This window comes from Amia ocellicauda, chromosome 8, assembly GCF_036373705.1.
Source record: "Amia ocellicauda isolate fAmiCal2 chromosome 8, fAmiCal2.hap1, whole genome shotgun sequence".
Lineage (NCBI taxonomy): Eukaryota > Metazoa > Chordata > Actinopteri > Amiiformes > Amiidae > Amia > Amia ocellicauda.
Genome location: NC_089857.1, coordinates 14,760,324 through 14,780,469, shown reverse-complemented (window position 1 = coordinate 14,780,469; position 20,146 = coordinate 14,760,324). Strand labels below are relative to the sequence as shown.

The 20,146-nt window shown below is 36.9% G+C and overlaps 1 protein-coding gene across 2 annotated transcripts in view; it reads right to left on the bottom strand.

Annotated features, from left to right (window-relative positions):
- The window catches only part of cntfr (ciliary neurotrophic factor receptor), a 170,602-nt gene that overhangs the window by 26,659 nt on the left and 123,797 nt on the right, over positions 1-20,146 (bottom strand). For both annotated transcript variants that reach the window (XM_066712120.1, XM_066712121.1), the window contains 3 exons: positions 14,745-14,862; positions 13,506-13,672; positions 9,724-9,887 (listed from right to left, as the gene is read on the bottom strand). In XM_066712120.1, the coding sequence (XP_066568217.1) occupies positions 9,724-9,887; positions 13,506-13,672; positions 14,745-14,862 (449 nt within the window). The remainder of the gene's footprint in view (positions 1-9,723; positions 9,888-13,505; positions 13,673-14,744; positions 14,863-20,146) is intronic.

Here is a 20,146-nt window from a genome sequence, read left to right as displayed (position 1 = left end):
ATTTCCTAAAAGAGGATTTATTATCTGACAGCTGACCTGATGCATGAAAGAAAGAAAGAAGAAACATGAAAAGTATGCATGCATTTGCCAATTCTTTGCTCTTTGTCTTTTCCTCTTTTACCTATTATTTCTCCTCTGAGGCAGATCAAAGTCATATTTAGGTTCTCTGTGATACTAGTTGTTTGGGCTTACAGATCGAATCAAATAGCTCGAACCACTGATTTCTTTATTAAAGATGTTATTGTTACTACATTTACCCCATATGAGACTGTATCAGCAATAAAAAATGAATAAACAAACATGAACTTACACTAAACCACGCATATAGTCAATTTTTCCAAGCATGTGGAAGTGTAATACCCCAAAGCTTCAACTATTTAGAAGCTACACTGGGAGGAGTGTAAGATCGAATGGAGATTGTAATATCTATACAGCAAGCTTAGAATAATGCGTGGAGACCACAGCAAGCAAAAGATGAAACATCAAAAAGGAAGCCAGGAAGCATAATCACTAATATATTTGCTTCAGACACTCCTACATTCCCCTGCAATTTGTCCTATTGTGAATTTCTGCTCCAGCTAAAGCCTACTTACTAATTTATCTGAAAATCTTTCTTGTCTACAGAAGTGATATTGTTAGCATTCACTTTGGAAAAAAGATTGACATTGAGAGAACTGTGGGTATATGCTTACAATGAATGGATCATGTAAAAGCAGAACTGTATTCAGATATGTTTTGTAGCTGAGGGCATCTGAATGCTATGGTTTTATCAGAGAGACCTAAGTATGATACTTTAAGTAGTAGTAAGGGGTAGTTTAATTAACTGATCAATAGGCTAGTTTCAGTTCAATGTGAATTTCTATCATCTGTTACCTAGACATTCACATGGTTTTTCCTTTAATGTAGTGCTTTTTAATGGCTTTATCAGGAATCAGAAGAAAAAACATTCCAGATGGAAAACAACTCTGATTAAAGTGATTATACATATGTATATATATATATATATATATATACAATATAAAAACTGCAAAGTTACAGAGGAACACAGAGAAGGTCAATTTCATCTACAGGGTACAAGGTAGTTTAAAGTAGTCTCATATAGTCACTTACTGAACCCCACAGATTGAACGTCTACTACAGCCCACATTTTGTAAGACTTCTGAGACATCAGTTAACTTTCCATAATAACATAAACCTGGGTTTAAGTGCTTTGTAACTCTGGAAACAGCTTAAGTGGAAAGATAATTAAATCTCTAAAATACAATTATGACTTCATTCATTCTCAAATCAAACTCCAATTTGCCTTAGCATCCACAGTAATGGCATTGCAATTCGCAGCACACTTTAATACTTCAAATGTTAAAGATGCAATTATGCAGCACACATTCTCAATTTATATTTATTTCTTGAATTCACCATTGTTGCTGATTTAGCGGATGGATTAAAATATAGGCAGATTTGACCTCATAACATATTTTAATGATTCCTTACTATAGATATACACTCACCTAAAGGATTATTAGGAACACCATACTAATACTGTGTTTGACCCCCTTTCGCCTTCAGAACTGCCTTAATTCTACGTGGCATTGATTCAACAAGGTGCTGAAAGCATTCTTTAGAAATGTTGGCCCATATTGATAGGATAGCATCTTGCAGCTGATGGAGATTTGTGGGATGCACATCCAGGGCACGAAGCTCCCGTTCCACCACATCCCAAAGATGCTCTATTGGGTTGAGATCTGGTGACTGTGGGGGCCAGTTTAGTACAGTGAACTCATTGTCATGTTCAAGAAACCAATTTGAAATGATTCGACCTTTGTGACATGGTGCATTATCCTGCTGGAAGTAGCCATCAGAGGATGGGTACATGGTGGTCATAAAGGGATGGACATGGTCAGAAACAATGCTCAGGTAGGCCGTGGCATTTAAACGATGCCCAATTGGCACTAAGGGGCCTAAAGTGTGCCAAGAAAACATCCCCCACACCATTACACCACCACCACCAGCCTGCACAGTGGTAACAAGGCATGATGGATCCATGTTCTCATTCTGTTTACGCCACATTCTGACTCTACCATCTGAATGTCTCAACAGAAATCGAGACTCATCAGACCAGGCAACATTTTTCCAGTCTTCAACTGTCCAATTTTGGTGAGCTTGTGCAAATTGTAGCCTCTTTTTCCTATTTGTAGTGGAGATGAGTGGTACCCGGTGGGGTCTTCTGCTGTTGTAGCCCATCCGCCTCAAGGTTGTACGTGTTGTGGCTTCACAAATGCTTTGCTGCATACCTCGGTTGTAACGAGTGGTTATTTCAGTCAAAGTTGCTCTTCTATCAGCTTGAATCAGTCGGCCCATTCTCCTCTGACCTCTAGCATCAACAAGGCATTTTCGCCCACAGGACTGCCGCATACTGGATGTTTTTCCCTTTTCACACCATTCTCTGTAAACCCTAGAAATGGTTGTGCGTGAAAATCCCAGTAACTGAGCAGATTGTGAAATACTCAGAGCGGCCCGTCTGGCACCAACAACCATGCCACGCTCAAAATTGCTTAAATCACCTTTCTTTCCCATTCAGACATTCAGTTTGGAGTTCAGGAGATTGTCTTGACCAGGACCACACCCCTAAATGCATTGAAGCAACTGCCATGTGATTGGTTGATTAGATAATTGCATTAATGAGAAATTGAACAGGTGTTCCTAATAATCCTTTAGGTGAGCGTATATGAACAGTTAGGTCCATAAACATTTGGACAGTGACACAATTGTCATAATTTTGTCTCTGTACGCTACCACAATAGATTTGAAAGGAAACAACTTGGTTACTTGGTGACAAATCCTTTGCAGTCAATGACTGCCTGAAGTCTGGAACCCATAGACATCACCAGATGCTGGGTTTCTTCCTTGGTGATGCTCTGCCAGGCCTGCACTGCAGCTGTCTTTAGTTCCTGCTCATTTTGCCTTCAGTTTTGCCTTCAGCAAGTGAAATGCTGCTCAATTGGATTCAGGTCAGGTGACTGACTTAGCCATTGCAGAACATTCCACTTCTTCACCTTATAAAAGTCTTGGGTTGCTTTCGCAGTATGCTTCAGGTCATTGTCCATCTGCACTGTGAAGCACCATCCAATGAGTTTTTGGCTGAATCTGAGCAGATAATATAGCCCTAAACACTTCAGAATTCATCCTGCTGCTTTTGACAGCAATCACATTGTCAATAAATACAAGGGAACCAGTTCCCTTGACAGCCATACATGCCCATGCCATAACATGCTTCACAGATGAAGTGAAGTCTTCTTTTGATTGTTGACAGATATGTCTACCTCCTGGAGGGTGTTCTTAATCTGGCCAACTGTTCTGAAGGGGTTTTTCTTCACCAGGGAAAGAATTCTTCTGTCACCCACCACAGTTGTTTTCCGTGGTCTTCTGGGTCTTTTGGTGTTCCTGAGCTCACCAGTGCATTCTTTCTTTTTAAGAATGTACCAAATAGTTGAATTGGCCACACCTAATGTTTTTGCTATCTCTCTGATTGGTTTGATTTGATTTCTAAGGCAAAAGTGAAGGCAAAACACCCCAAGAACAAGCAGGAACTAAAGACAGCTGCAGTGCAGGCCTGGCAGATCATCACCAGGGAAGAAACCCAGCATCTGGTGATGTCTATGGGCAGGGGTTAAATTGGGATTTGTTATGTGGGGGGGCCCTGTGGTTTTAGGCTTTCGAGGGGTGCACATGTATATGAAAAGCCTACAAAATCTTATCAATTGACAAACTGTAAAATATAACAAGTTGAGAGAGCCCTCTGCTCTGAACACTAAAATGCTGATCAAAATCATTCTAGATGCTGGCAGTGTGCAAAGCTACATCTGATGACAATAAAATCTTTCTGTAGGCCTGTGCCCTCTCCTTTGTGTCAATATGAAATATAGGTATCATGTAACCATTAAAGGAGAGAATATAAATACAAAATATTAAGAGTAGAACAGTCTTTTTATTAGGAAAATTAAACTGGAATTGATTAAATCGTTTGAATACACCATACAGGGGCGGACTGGGACTAAAAAGTGGTCCTGGAGTTTCTATCACAGAGTGGCCCATGGTACCCGGTCCGCAACACACCAAACAGTCCGCCCGACACCATATGATATGAAACGGACTCGAACAGCAGGCGTGTAGGCGCTAGAACATGCTAGTAAGCTGGCGTACCTGAGAACAAATGAAAAATGTTCAGGGGGTCAAGTTCCAAATTTCGTGATTTATTTTCACTAATAAAAACGTTTCAAAAGCATAGGTTTTTGCTTCACAAATCTCACCCTGTGGCAACAAACAGGGAGCCTACTGTACATGTTAAGTAGTAACTCAGTAGTGACTAACGCAGACCTAGCCTACCTTTGGAAGTAGTCTGTAAGCTTCCTCCTGTTTGCCTCACTCATATCTTTTACCTCTGAAACTTCGAGATCGGATCATAGGTAGGAAACGAACTTGCGACTTCCAGTCTTGTATAATACGAGTGCAAAAAAATGAATTAAACGAAACCTTACATACACTTCACGCCAAAGTGACGGGAGCATAAAACATCACCCCGATTGCCCTGTGAATGACGCTATCGAAGATTTTTTGAAGCTCTGACGTAATCTTGTAAACTTGGGGTGGGCCTCATTTATTATGTGCTACAAATGCAACGCTTTTGAATCATTGCTTGAATTAGTAAGAACGAGAAAGGTGTAAAAAAAAAATATATAGCCTATATTGTTGAAAATGTATGAGGAACGTAAGCCTATGTACCGGGGCTCAGCCCCGGATAGCCCCGCCCCAATTTAACCCTCGTCTATGGGTTCCAGACTTAGAGGATTTGCCACCAAGTATTAAAACTCACAATTTAATTCATGATTATGTTAGTTTGTCCAAATACTTTTGAGCCCCTAAAATTGGGGGGACCACATATAAAAATGGTTGTAATTCCTACACCGTTCACCCAATTTGGATGTAACTACCCTCAAATTAAGATGAAAGTCTACACTTAAAGCACATTTTGATTGTTTCCTTTCAAATCCATTGTGGTGGCGTACAGAGCCAAAATGATTACAATTGTGTCACTGTCCAAATATTTATGGACCTAACTGTATATCAGCCATTGTTATGATTATTATTAGTGGGAGCAATAGTAGTAGTAGGAGTATAGAGAATACAAAATATGTGTATGACCAGTTTAGAAAATATTGTCTCCAGATTCAGGATAGGTCTGATACTAGGGTCCCAAACACACTTTTTGGAGGGCCAAATCTTTTTTTGTGTGTCCCAGATGATTTTCTAAATGATTTAATTCTTCAATCAAGTTATTATCTGACTCAGTTAGGTTTTTCTCAATCCTCACTTTCTTACACCACTTTCTGCATCCTGGAACCCGATACTGCCTTCACAAAGTGAATCGGATAATTAGAGCAATTAAGAACCTGGGAGCGTAGGTGGCACAGAAAGCAGAAGCCAGTGCAGCTCTCTGGGACCCGCACTGCAGCCCACGGGTCTGAGTGATGTCTGATACTTTGTAGAGCGGGGAGCTGCCAGATACTCCATTCCTCTGTTAAAATGATTACTTCCTGAGAAGAGCTCCCAGAGCCATTTGTACCTTCCTTCCCTTCTTCCTATTAGCTTTGATATGTGCTGTGGAGACGATGGACTGTCTGTAGAGTATCTTACATATGCTGACCATCTGGAGACATTTCATTATTATTATTATTATTATTATTATTATTATTATTATTATTATTATTATTATTATTAACCCTGTTTCATTAATAACCATCTTACTGTATCTGCAGAATAAAGGTTTGATTAAGAAAAGCTGATCAAACAATTAACGGAAAGCATGACTTAAACCTACAATAGACATATTTTCTGTTTATTTCAACTATATATGTTAATGTAAGCACATACCAGATGGCAAGTCTTTCAACAAAAAAGGTTTGCTTAGCCTCACGTTAACCTCTAAACCTCCATCAAAGCAACTCGTTAATGCAATTAATGTCATATAAGGTTTACAAACCGGGCTCTAACTGTTTATAAACCCCCAAAATCTTTGTTCAATCCCTTTACATCAAAGGTCCCTACTGGTTTCACTTGCATCAAGGCTAGTACAATGTTTTGGCATGCTTTCCAAGTAAGGAAAACTATTTGTAATTTATCATTCACACTGACCCTCAACAAGAAATATGCTTCTACATCTAAAATATGTTTTCAAATCATTCAAACACACCGCAATTGTTTCTCCCAAAACAGGTATTTTGGGTGTAGTTTAGAGAGACAAGTAGGCTAATGAAGTGCACATTGAAAAGTGTTTGATAAGGATCTTTGAAGGTTTTCATCTGTCTGATGTGCTACACACTTTTCTCTTAGAAAGCAGGTTTTTGCCAGCCACCCATTTCTCTTTGAAATTGTTTTCATAATCAAAATTCCTTAAAGGGTGTGTGTATCAGCAACTTTTTTCATGCCAAAGTGACGCAACAACTGGATTAAAATGTGCAATTATTTGGAGGGGTTTAACTACATTTTATAGTAGTCCTGAGAGTTACAATACAGATAACAGTTAACATGCAGCACTTTGGCTGTGGTGAAGGCTGATGTAAATGATGTAAAAAAAGTATTTGCAACCATTTAAAAATATACAAATTGAAAGATTAATCAAATGTATTGTAGTCTTTCATATGGAAAACATATTACTTTCTCAAAAAAGAAAGATCAATCCCTTGTTAGCTATCCCATCAACACACACACACTCTGGGGGTTCTGAATATTGGGAAGTACATTGTCATGTTTTTTTGTAAATTCAATCCTTATCATTTCACAGAGACATCCTTGTTGCTTATTTTTTCAATTTTCCTGTCAGTGTAAGCCTATTACATTGAAGTGAGTTAAGTTTAGGGGACTGCTGAGACCGGAGCATATTCTATAGATACAGAACAAAATGCAAGGTATGCAAAAATGGGGAAATCAAAAGAAGACAGATGGTTGTAAACTTCAATACAAATTCTTTCCCAAACACCAGTCAATTTAATGCTATTTTAAAACCCATAGTTTTTTTTCCCTAATTAATGAAAGAGACAATGATGCACAACTTATAAACTTGGGATCATAAAAACATCAGAAACATTTACATGCTGAGCAAAACTACCTACACACACACATATATATATGGTACATATATCAATACAATATATATATATATATATATATATACAACTTTTTTATGTGTGAATAAACACTTCATATTCTTCATAAGTGTCTCCTGAAACATAGTTTTTTCCTTTTAACTGCAATGTCAGGATGTTATTAGTTTCTTCTTCAGTGGGGAAAGAGAATCAGATATGAAATGATTTTCACTTCCCTGCTATATCGCTAGTGCCTCTGAGTGCTTGCAAATGAAGTTACTAATCGAGGCAAAAAGCTCGAGAGCAGATTCTATAAGGCTGAAACCCATATGGTATTATTAAAAAGAATAAGTAAAATGGAAATAACATTATATATTATCCATAAAGAAATACTGTGACTTTGTAATTTTTCTAAATGACTGAGAGTTTCACTCTCTGAACATGTTCTACAACTGTGTAAGCACATTTCCCAAATGGCATTGTTTCTACATGCTAATCACCTCCCCCTAATCAGGGCCCTCCAACTGTGTGTGTTGAGGGAAGAAGCTGGCTAAGAACTGGTGAGGGATTATCACTTGACAATGAAAATGGTTTTGGAGTTAATTGAGCCATCATTTGCAAATAAATTAATTAGCCCATAAAAGTCGCCTTTGTTTTCGTATACAAATTAGATCCTTGTGTTCCCAAATAGCTCGTATGATGCGCCATGCTGGGGAGAATCGAGAGAGAGACAAAGGGAGACTGCCAGCTCTTGCAAAGTGAGAACAGTTTGGAATTGTTGTGGAAAGCTATTTAGTCATCATCAAGAAACTCTCCCTACCATTAATCTATCACAATAACCATTATATGAATTACTCTTGACATTTACAGGGAATATTTTGGATACTTTTGACTTCAATTCCTACCAGCTTTGTCAGTTATGTCTTTTCATACAGTCTGAGGGAGAGTGGACTGAAATATTCAAGATTCCTTGTATAACATACAGGGGCGTTGGGGGGCCAGAGGACAATACAGGTTATTTGAAATCTGGAAGTCCATGGTTTTGGAGTAACACAAAAATAGGGTCTGGAATAGGAAGGTGGTAATGGACTTATGATTTGGTTAGGGCTTAGGGTTTATACATGTGATCCAGATCAGAGCCCAGAGGCTGTGAAATTCAGGTTTTATTCCTGTGGCACTGATATTAATTCATTACTTATTTATGGAGTGTTACCAAATAGTTTTGCACCCACCGTGGAATGTGGTCGGGAACAAAGCTAAGTTTTGGGATGTGTTTTTCAAAGATTTGAGAGGAAATGCATATTTCACGACCAGAGTTTAGAATATTGCAAATAAACAATACATTGAACCCTACATAAACCGTAGCAGCGCGTGTTTCACAAACAGAGCGCACAGAGAAAACAAGCTGTTTGACTTCAAAAAACTGAAAATAGAAGTCGACATGTCATTCAAAGATACATTAATGCAAGCCTTATTCTTCATGTTCGGTGCTGCACTATAAGGTTTTATATATGCACACTGACAAAACTGCTGTACTTTTGTACTTTACATGCTGTCAGCTCTGTATAAGAACAGCTCAGAGAAAGAAAGGGCAGACTTCCGACCAATTACAGACAGAGTAAACAGCTTCCTACATTTTCCTATAACCGTATGTACAGGATTATGTCAGCTGTAAACAATACTATCCTGCAACAGACTTTTCTGATTCCTAACAAATTACATATTTCTTCAGCCGGAACCTTTTCTGGCTCAAGGATGACTTAGTGAAGCGTCAAAATATAAGATCACTTTTTGAATTTGAAATTGTGGTTTATTTCCTTTCTACAGAGGTAGAGTTAAAGAGGACCCTGTGCAGAAATGAAATGATTATTTGTGATAAGCATGTGTTAACCACACGTCAGGGAGAAGCTGGCTCTCTCTTGTTCTAGCACTTTCAGACCACACCTAAAAACTTTCAAAGTTATCTGAGAATGTCTGTCACGAGCAGATCTTCAAAAAATATGATTTTTTAAGCTCAATAGCACCTAATCCTTCATGCTCCAATTCTAGGAATTCCTAAGGCAAAACTGCAGCTTTTGTTTGATTTTTAAATACTTTCACATATGATTGACTCAAAGGTACTACAAATAGCTCACTGAAGTGCCAAGGGCATTCAATAACATACCAGAAAATACTTTTTACTAATAATGGTGCAGTATTGGAAATGAACATAAAAGTACATTCCACTGTTTGATTCTTACTTCTATATTAGTGTAGACTTTTCATCTTGCTATTTGTTGTACTCTATTTGTTTTAACACTTTAGTGATAGGGCTCATACATGTGATCAACATCAGTGCATGAGGCATTTATATGTTATTTCTGTGGGATTCATACATTCTTTCATGAAGAATTGGTGCTCATTATTGTAAAATGTTACCCATGTAGTACTCTCTAGAATTCTCTGCAACCATCTACCAAAATAAGCAATATTATGCTATACAGTATATGCATAGCAATGATTTACTATAGTACATACTGAATAGAAACCTTGGACATTTGGGAAGACACCCACTGAGCAGATAGCCCCTGCAGTGAACACTTACATGCTGCCACTGGTCACGGATGAGCGGCCTGTACCGCAGGAAGTACTTCAGGGGGAAATTTTCGACATCCGGCCACGTGGAGGGACTGTTCCAGGTGACTTCCAGTCTCCGCACATTGTTGGGGATGGGTAAAGCCACAACCTTTTCAGGTGGATCTGGTTTCACTGGAGAACAAGGTTACACAGGGTTTGAAACTGAGCACTGTTTACAATTCTCCAGTGAAAAGCTTATTCATTACTCATTTTTAATGATTCTAAATTAACATGAGTACTTTATAAATGCTTCAAAATACCACTTTAGGAATATATCTATATAGCTCTATATTGGAACATATATATATATATATATATATATATATATATATATATATATCAAATATCAAAAAATGTCCTTAAATTGGTCATCAATACCTTAAAACACGATTGCAGCAGGTGAATATAGCACTTCACATTCACAATAGATGCTGAATATATACATTTATATTATTTACATTTGTTTTTCTTAGTTTCAAATAGATCATTTAAAATCTCTAGAATGACTCCTGGGCCTGCACCAACAATATTCAATCTGTCAAACAATCAACTCGTCAATATTGTAATAATAAAAAAAAATATATATATATATCTTTAATTTCAACCATCTCAAGGTGTTACTGCATTCAAAATACAATAAATCACATTTAAAATGAGCAAATAATTCACCATGTACTGCACAATTAAAGACAAATAAACAAACAAAAATGGACAGCTTAAAAGACAAAATTCATATTTAACCGAGTTGTTATTGAAACAGAAAGCTAGATACACTGAGACAGAGTATTCCTCCGCTTTGGAACTGGGGACTGTTCTAGTTGTAGAGTGCATGATATTTAGGATGAGGAAAAACTATTATAATTCAAACCTTTTTAGAAGGTTGAAAGGTTTTTTAAAGGTAATCTGACCACATGAAGGCTTGTCAGAAGAAAGAAAAAAATGTGTTTGGCAAGCAAATTAATTGTTATGGAAACCAAAGTTAGTCATTCAGTTTCTCAGCTCTTTCGTGAGCAGGAGAGCTGCACTGCGAGCAACAGGAGTCCATAGTAACTCAAGATGTCGTTCTACTAATCGCCTCCAAAGCTGGGAAGCATGGGAACAGAAAAAGCGAGACAGTTTCTTTTCTGCAGTGTTACCCTGGTTAGATCAGTGTGTTTGCACTTAGGTTTAGCTCGTACATCTTGGTTATTTTGTAGACAAAGAGAGCTACAGAGCAGCTGTGAAACACCCAACCACCCACTCTTCACTTCGGAAACGAGCTCCAAAAACAGCGGCTTAGCATCCATTTGTCAAATCTTGTTTTGACCACTATATCTAACTTTAACATTCCCCAAGCAATAATTAAAAAATAAAAAGCTTTCCTTTTAAATTGTCTGTGGAAATTAATAAATTGCACATTTTAATTTACTATGCAACTCCACTTTATAAGATTTGAGTTACACTCTTCAGTGGTGCCAGTGTTGGCTTCTATACATCCATACATCCAATATCTTTTCTCAAAGATTAATAGAAGCTAAACTCAGGCCTGTTTAGACTGTCCAAGAAGAAAAAAAGATCTTTAAAACCAAACTTAAATCCTATTAGGAATCTAATTTTATTCTGCAAGCGTCTGATAATTTATTTCACTCATTCTGTGTCTGTCTGTTGATCTGATGGTATAATTGAAAATATTCTTAATCCTTTTACACTACAGCTGTGTGGCTCAGTTGGTTTGCACATGGTGCTAATAACAAAAGGAACCAACACTCAGTCTCTGTTCACTTCCATTTACTCACCAAACCATCTGGACAATATGATGATTCTTAGGCTTTTTAATGGGAGGAACATCCAACAGTATTTTGAAAATGCTTTGGTTTATATATATAAATAAAATACATATACACAAACCATATTTCCTACACATATTAATACCACAGCTTCCATTATAATTTTATACAAGCATGTATTCCTATCTATTTCCACAAGAACCGAAAAAGTGGTTACATTTGCGCGCAATGGGCCCTTTAATCATAAGAAACAAATTAAAAACAATATACAAAAGTCTATTGATCATAGTTGTGAAAATGCTAAATGCCACTATATAACAATAATTCAAAAATGTAAATCAGTACACAATCTGGCTTTCAGTAACAGTTACCTACCAAACAATGAGCAATCAATTGAGAGCATTAAATTGATCTGTCTTATTGACTGCCATGACTGTTGTTTCATGAAAGCTGACTTTTTACCAAAGGTAAAATGGAATAATTGAATATACCTCAAAGTAATGCTGTTTTGGTTTGTTGGGTTTAGAACTAAGTCTCCACTACTGTTTATATATATATATATATATATATATATATATATATATATATATATAAACAAACAAACAAACACACACACATACATATGTATGTATACAGACTGCTCAGAGGCAGATATTTGTGAAGTTAATCCTATAATCCAAATGGTATTACCATCTTTATTGGCATTTTGTGTTCATGCGAGTAGCCATGCATGTAAACACTTCATTTAGTTGCTATGAACCAGGTTGTTTTCTAGAGTTTTCAGGGAATTTTCATGAAGAAAAACTCATTAATTTGTTAAGGAGAAAGCCAATGCCGTAGGTTTTGATAAGCGAGCGCTCAAGTGCTGGTTGTAGTGGTTCCCAGATGGCTCGATGTCATACAACAAAAGCCAGATGTTGTGTAACCCGTAGCTTCCCTCGGGCTAGCTATTATGAAGCAAGCGATTTTCACAATGAATTGTGGCATAATACCAGCAATGAATTAGAGGGCTCTGTTTTTGTTAACCTTTTCTTTTCTTAATTTAATATGCCTTGAGGCTGAGAATAAGTTGCGAGTATGAATGCACATTGTTATTAATAAAAATACAAGTAACGCAAAATATTGGCTAAAAAAACTAAACACAATTTTCTCCTTCATTAAAAAATGCTGTATATATATATAGTTTATTTTTTGTTTGTTTGTTTATTTGAATTTTGTTTGTTTGAAGTACATTGGAACTGTCTGACATGATTAAAGTCCTCTAATAGAGAAATCTATGACTTCCACTTTTTTAACAAAAGCAGAATGGCAGGTTTTAAGCAGGTCCTCATATTTCTTTGCTCTTATCTGAGATGTATCTGAAACTATCAATGACGTGTTCTTGTGCAACCTGCTGTGTAATTCATTATAATAAAATCATCATATGCACTGAGTGGCCACTTTATTAGGTATACCTCCCCTTTCCATGAAATAGACAGTGATAGCATCAAGTGTTCATGCTATGCTATTTAAAGCAGGTAGGCAGGTACCTGGGGATTCTGTTTGCAATTCAGAGGGAGAATGGACAAGACAAGAGATTTCAATGACTGAGAACGGGGTGTGGTATTTGACTTCAGATACGCCTGTATATGTATGTCAGAAACTGCAACCCTGCTGTGGTTTTCATGCATGTCACAGATGTATCGAGAATGGACCACCACCCAAAAAACATTCAGCTGATAGTGGTCTTGTGGTCAGAAAGAGCTTGTTGATGGAAGAGGCCAACGGAGGCTGACATGACTTGTGCAGAGTCATGTCATTTGGCTACAGTCAGTCAAATAACAACTCAGAAAATCATTACATGTGAACAAGGTCTAAGCAGCCAACCATTCAACTATCTGATTCAATTTTTCTGTAAAATAACATTAAGTTATGGCATGAAATTAATACTGTCAAACAAAAAGTGTTAGGTTAACAGTGGAAAAGGGAAAGACTGCAAAGTTACCTATATTGAACTCATCAAACAAAATGGTAGTGGAGGATTTTCCCAATGCATTGAATGCAGTGACATTTACTCTGTACTTGATGGTGGAGAACAATTCAGGGAATTTCACATGACCCCGGTTCTTGTGGATAGTGTCTCTCTGGACTTCCAGAACTTTCTGACCATGTCTAAGAAGAAAACAAAAAACAAAAGAAAATGTTACTGGTATTGTTTATGCATAGCTCAATTCTACAGACTGTTTCTTTTTATTCTGTCTGTTATTCTTTGATTGTATAATGCCTATTATCAGCCAGGGATTATGTAACAAGGTCATTGTCTTATAAGAGGGCTTAGCTAACATCTTGTAACTAACAGGTGGATTGTAACAGGAGATTCAACAGCACTCTTTTACCTTCTGTGCACCTGATGACTGAGAAAAGGAAACTGGGTTTTATTTGATTTGTGCTTTAATGAGAGCGATAAAGGCTATAAGTAATTAAAGTCAACAGAGATAGCTGTATAGTGTGCAAGGTTTTGTTATTGCATGAGAAGTGTGATTGGACATTTAAATGATGTGATATTAAATAGCTGGGGGAGGCTCGCTTTATTTATGTATCTCAGAAAATAATACATATTGTGCACGGAACAAGTCTAGCCTCTTCTCAAATGTCATTGCCTGTTCCTTATCTATATTTACTCTTGAGAGCACTGCCTCATCCATGGAAAATAATAGACTTTAAAAGAAAGACATTTACTTTGCAGCACTGTGATAAAACAAAGGCGCAATCAAACAAAACATTTTGAACCCATGGCATTTGTACTGTGGTTGATTTTTAAACATGTCAATTACCTGAGGCTATTGGTCACAATTGGTCTGTCCAATTGACACTTTTTATTGCTTGGGACTCTATTATTTATACGTTATAGGCTCTGAACCACTATTACATGTGAGACTCATCGTGCTTAAACAGGTTTTTAGTGACACGCAAAACAAATGGCCAGTAACCATCTCCATCATCTGAGATAAAAACTCTACTAAAAGTAATTTCCAAACAATGTGACCTTAACAGTCCGCGTATTGCTCAAAAGTGTCCCCTTTTTACTTCTGCAGCAAGCTCAAAAGCAGGGATTTCCTACTGAACAGAAGCTATGCCTGAATCTTAAGACTTCAGACACATTGTCAGTGTTGTCAATGGCTGGATTTCCACACTGAATTCCCAAGGGAATGAATCCCAAAAAGCTTCAAAATATGACTCTTACTTAACGTGGACTTCAAACTCTGTGGGGATGTAGGTTGGATGTTGGAGGTGCCAGCTACAATAGAATCCCTTGGGATAAGTGTTTGATCGACATGTCACGGTGGGATCCTTTGGAGGAGCTGGGGGGAAAAAAGAGAAAGAAAAGAAAATAACAGCAAAGTACTTTCTTGATCACTGCTGCGCAATCTTGTGAAGCTATCTCAGGGCCAAAACGTCAAGCCAGCCCCCTTGAAACCCCTTCAAAGTTCATTTCATGAATCGTTTCAAAATGTTCTCCCACACAACCAAGGTACAGGGAGGCAAGAGACGTTTTTTTCCGACCCAATAACCCACCCAAGTCCACCTACCAGATTAGACCCCTTTTTTACACTGTCAGTGAAGCATGCCAGTTGCTGCTAAAATCGAAACCGATGACTTAGACCCGTCGTCAAGGAGACAGATGCCATTACCTTATTTTTGCTTAGCATGGTGTGAAATGCAGGGGCTAAGCCGTAATGGCTGGCAAAGTTTTCTATCATTTTGTATTTTTTCATTTCCCTCATTTCCCAACAAATTGACAGGAGCTGAAACAAAGCTGCTTTGAAGCCTGACAGCTATTTTTTTTCTTTTCTGTTTTAAATATACAGTATATTAAGCTGCCCCATCTTAATTTCACTGTGGGTCCAGCTTGTTATAAAATTTCTAAATGGCTGCACAGGAACAAAGGAAGGCAAAGTGTTTTGCCCAGAAAATCACAGGGCTTCTAGGCTCAACTGACACTTAAAGGCCCATCTCTTGGTCTTCTAAACAAGGTCCTTCTCACTTCTACAGCTGATCGCTTCTTCTGCCTCAGCTGAGAGTCTGCTGTCAATCAACAGATTCACAAGATGGGGATAAATGAGTGGAAATGAGTGGACTTTCTTTTGCATAATGTAAGGCTAATAGACTAGTTGGAGATCAGTGTAGCTCTAAAATGCAATATATAACTTGAAAATAGGTTTATGTTGTATTAAATGAAGTCAACTCGGCATACCTGTGTTTTGAGCAGTATACATGTGTAAAAAGTATTGATGTGTAGTCTTCACAACATTGTACAGAATCAAAAGTGAAACAAAAATAATGAAAGGAAAATTGTAAACAAACAAGTATACAAAAGATACAAACAATTTAAAAAATAATTTGAAAACAAACACTTTGAGGACATCTTTATCTGGGTGCCTAAACTCTGGTTAGTTATCATAAATTGGATATTGTAATAATCTACTACTATGCAGTGTTTGCAAACTCTGCTCACAATTTATCTATCTCATAGATACTGCTCATGTATGTTTCTGATTGTAAAATGCATTACAAAAGTATTGTGTTACTGCATTTCAAGAATGGGTATTACATTGATTCTGCAATGTTTCCCCTGTAAACCACCAAAAATGTATTATATTACCATAATGGATGGGCAGAATACGTTTAGTATTTCATTCATTTTCCTTTTAAATGAACCAGCATTTCAATTTCAAAAGTAGAAAACTGTGGCTGTCTCTGGTAAATGTCAAACAGACACTGGATTTAAATGGAATTTGTAGCATACAGATTCAAAACAGCTAACCATATCAACGTTTTTATGTTCATTTCATGGGTCTTGAAAAGATTAAAGGCAACTTTTGTCATGAACATGCAGATGAGAACTTGAAGTCACATAAGAAATAATTCTCTTAAGAGGCTGATACCTATTTAACAATTGTCACAATTATTATTATTTTACAAACAAACACTAATCATAGACTTTTTTAAATCATGTTATTTATATCCAAAATTAGGTGTCAGGACACTTTTATGAACAATAAACAATGTAAAATATGAGAAGCAGTATAGGAATGCAGACATGAAAAGGCTTCTTAGTATAAGTTTTCTTTCAAAACCTGACACCTTAATTGTCATACTTAGAGAGCAGGAGTTAAAGAAGATTCTCCATTTTAAACTTACAATTCATAATAAGTAATATATTATTTTTATATTTAAAATATATTATTATAAAAAAATATGATTTATTTATAACTGATATGAAACTCTATTTTACTTAAACATGCCATCAATGTTAATTTTATGATATGCGGAATTAGAAATACATTAAAATAACAGATTCTTGAAAAAGCAATGAAGTAATAAAGCAACATGCAATGCAATTCCCCTACAATACATATTGCATAAAGGTGCAACATCACTAAATAAATAAACTAATTACTTGCATAGCTGTAAAACTGTCCAAAGAAGGACAACTAACTAAATAATATAATTTTAGTAATATAAGTAATATAAGGACGTAATAAAACTTGATTGTATGCCTCAACTGTTCAGTAGTTGCCTCGCCTTTACAGTCGAGTGAATACTGTGTATCCATTCTCAGTGCAGAGAGAAAGAGAGAGAGCAGGGGATTAGTGTCTGGGAAAACCTGATACTCTGAAGGCATAGCTTCCGATTGTACAAAGTGCATGACCCAGCATTCCTGACTCGAGTTTGCCGGCCCGGCCTGGACTCACTCACCTCGGGAGGTGCATTCTGCTATAGACCCAAGACCTCAGGAGGCTTTGGAAGAGCCACAGGAACACAGCACAAAGACAGTCGGTGCTTGAAATACAACTGCTACTGTATATTGTACTGAAACCATTTCACCACAAAACATGGACATGAGAGAGAAAAAAAATCTAATAAAAGAGAAGATTACTGTCTGCAGCCTAGCTACAACTGAATGACACTCAGTGCTTCTTGAGTTCAAATATTTTCACAGCTGCATCAAAGCACCGCTGTAGATATTTCTTGATTGTTTGATTATTCGATTCCATGGGAAATCATATGATATTGGATTTTGGTTCCATCCAGTGGTGGTGCTATGTACCGGGTATTTTTAAATCTGGGGGTAATCTTTAAACAACACAAAACTGTTAGAATTCTCTTCTGGCAGACAGTTCCTAGTGACTTGTTAGTGGAATTAATTTGATTGTACTCAAAACGACTGACGGGGTGGTTATGGTTTTATTTTTAAGGAAAAGGCTTAGCATGCTGTCCATATGCATTAATCCTCTCAGTATAGCAACAAAGTCCACATTAGAATGACAAAAGCCAGGACTGTTCAAGTTGTATTATGCTTTCATGTATTAAAAATGTCTGTTGAGCATAGAATTTGAATGGTATATAATGATTGGTGGCATTGTCCATGTGTGATCTATGTATTGAATATGTATTAAATAAATTATATATATATAAAAACACATAATTAAATAATAATTAAAATGCTTTCATAATTAAATGTTTGGATGAAAGAATACAAACCTCACATTTAAACAAAAATCACATCTACTGTCTACTCTTCTATTTATTCAGTTCTTAAAAAACAGTAATGGCTCAGGCAAAGCAAAACAAGTTACAATTATGTTTCTTCCATACTTTATTTATTTTTTTGGTGTGAACTCAGCTTATAGAAAAATGTTTTTTACATTAGAGACAGGTCCAGTGAGCTGCAGCTGATTAAGGCTAACAAGCTCAGAGTGCTATGATGTGACACGGTTTGAAACACTCAGCTTCCCAACAAATTGTATACAATTCTGGTCAAGGCCTCCAGTCGAGCGAAAACACTTAAATATAATTGTTCTCTTTAGAATTATTCAGAGATTAAGTAGCAATAGTACAGCATTTGCATAGACTGCCTCCCAAAGGATAGAGTTTAGACTTCTGCAAAAAGTACATTATGCTGATGTAAATAGCTCTTACATTCCTTATGTTTTGGAGGACACAACTCGATGGCTTGACAACAACGTATATTATAGAGAGCGGGATGGGGGGTGCTTTTATAAATTGTAGCCTTATTGCTTATAATTGAAAACAAGCATTAAAAAAGATTATATCTATCATGGCATGGCTTAGCTGATTGATAGACAGACAGAAGCAGTAGTATGTTAACTGATTAGAGAAGTAGGGAGAGGGTTATAAATTAGCTCTTTGGTTAAAAGCCTTTACCTGGAATTTCAAAACCCGGTGACTTCAGGTTCCTATCAGTCACCTTTTGGCACAAACAACATTTAATTGACCTAAGTATACATGAGATTGGGATGTATTTGGTGACATGGGTTTCGTTTCAAACTGTGTCTTCAAACATTGATCATAAAATGAGCACAAACAAGCACATATGATGCTTCTTAGTTTTAATAAATGATCAAACCATTTAAGGAGGATCAAACAATTTGTTTCCTGCAGATACAATAGTAATGCCACAAAAAAAATGCATTACCATTACTGTTGTTATCAGTTTAAATTCCTCCAGATCATTGAAACTGAGTCCTTCATCAAACTTTTCTTCTGAAAAGTGGAAACCTCCATCATTACACAAATATGCATGAAAGCTGTAACATACAATATATTTTATTTATTTTATCCTGATTTTCGACAATAAACCTTGTAAATACCTTGTAACTTTATTTTTGTTCTCTGATTATTAGACGTATGGAAAAGGCAAGCAGAAATGATAAAAGTAAGTGCAAACACATGGGGAACCTCAACAAAACATGATACATGTGGAGCGAAAGACAGGCGTGGGGGGACTATACACTCTAGAGTTGCTGTGGAAATGGACTGAGTTAAGCTGCTCTCAAGGTAACGGCATGCTTCTAAAGTCATTCCAGAAGAGATAGCTCTATGGCTGTTGGCTTTAATCTGTACGTCTGGTGTCCAATAAAAAAAGCCAATAAAAACAGCTCGGGGATTTCCCTGGCAGAGACGGGCCCAGGACACTGCTTGGGTTAAGCTAAATGAAATGTTCTCATGAAAGTGATGATAAATCATTCCTTTAGACTGTTTTGCACGGCGTATACCACCGGTCTGTGTAACAGGAAGGTGATTGATTAAAATGTTAGAGTCATGTCTGACTGTTCATTTTTTAACATAGTAAAGAAAACAATACATGGCACAAATAGCATAATATGTTTGGCTATAAAAATATGAAACATAATTGCATGCTAGTGACAGTAAATGGGCAGAATGGTCAGGACCTAAGGTGGTTACAAGATTACAAGGTCACAACTACAGGGAGATGTCAAAACAAGCAATCGAGGGGAACGGGGCAGCAGAGTATCAAGGACCCACACATGGAGAGAAGCATGCCATGACTTTTCTACTGGTTTCAGTTAGAGATCACTAACCTTTAGAAGTTCTCATTAGAGAGGAGTTCTTGCTCTGAGCCTGCTGTGCAAAGATTGACACTGTAGGTGAAATTAAAAGGGCAATGTTGTCTACGAGCTGGTGAATTCTCTTGTGCCAGTGAAAGAAGTCAGAGCTTCCTTAAATAATTACCAGTAAAGGCTGTTCAAAGTTTTGAAATATATTTTAGCACTGACCTAAACAATCCAGGCTACAATCTAAATGGATTCTGAGGTGCTG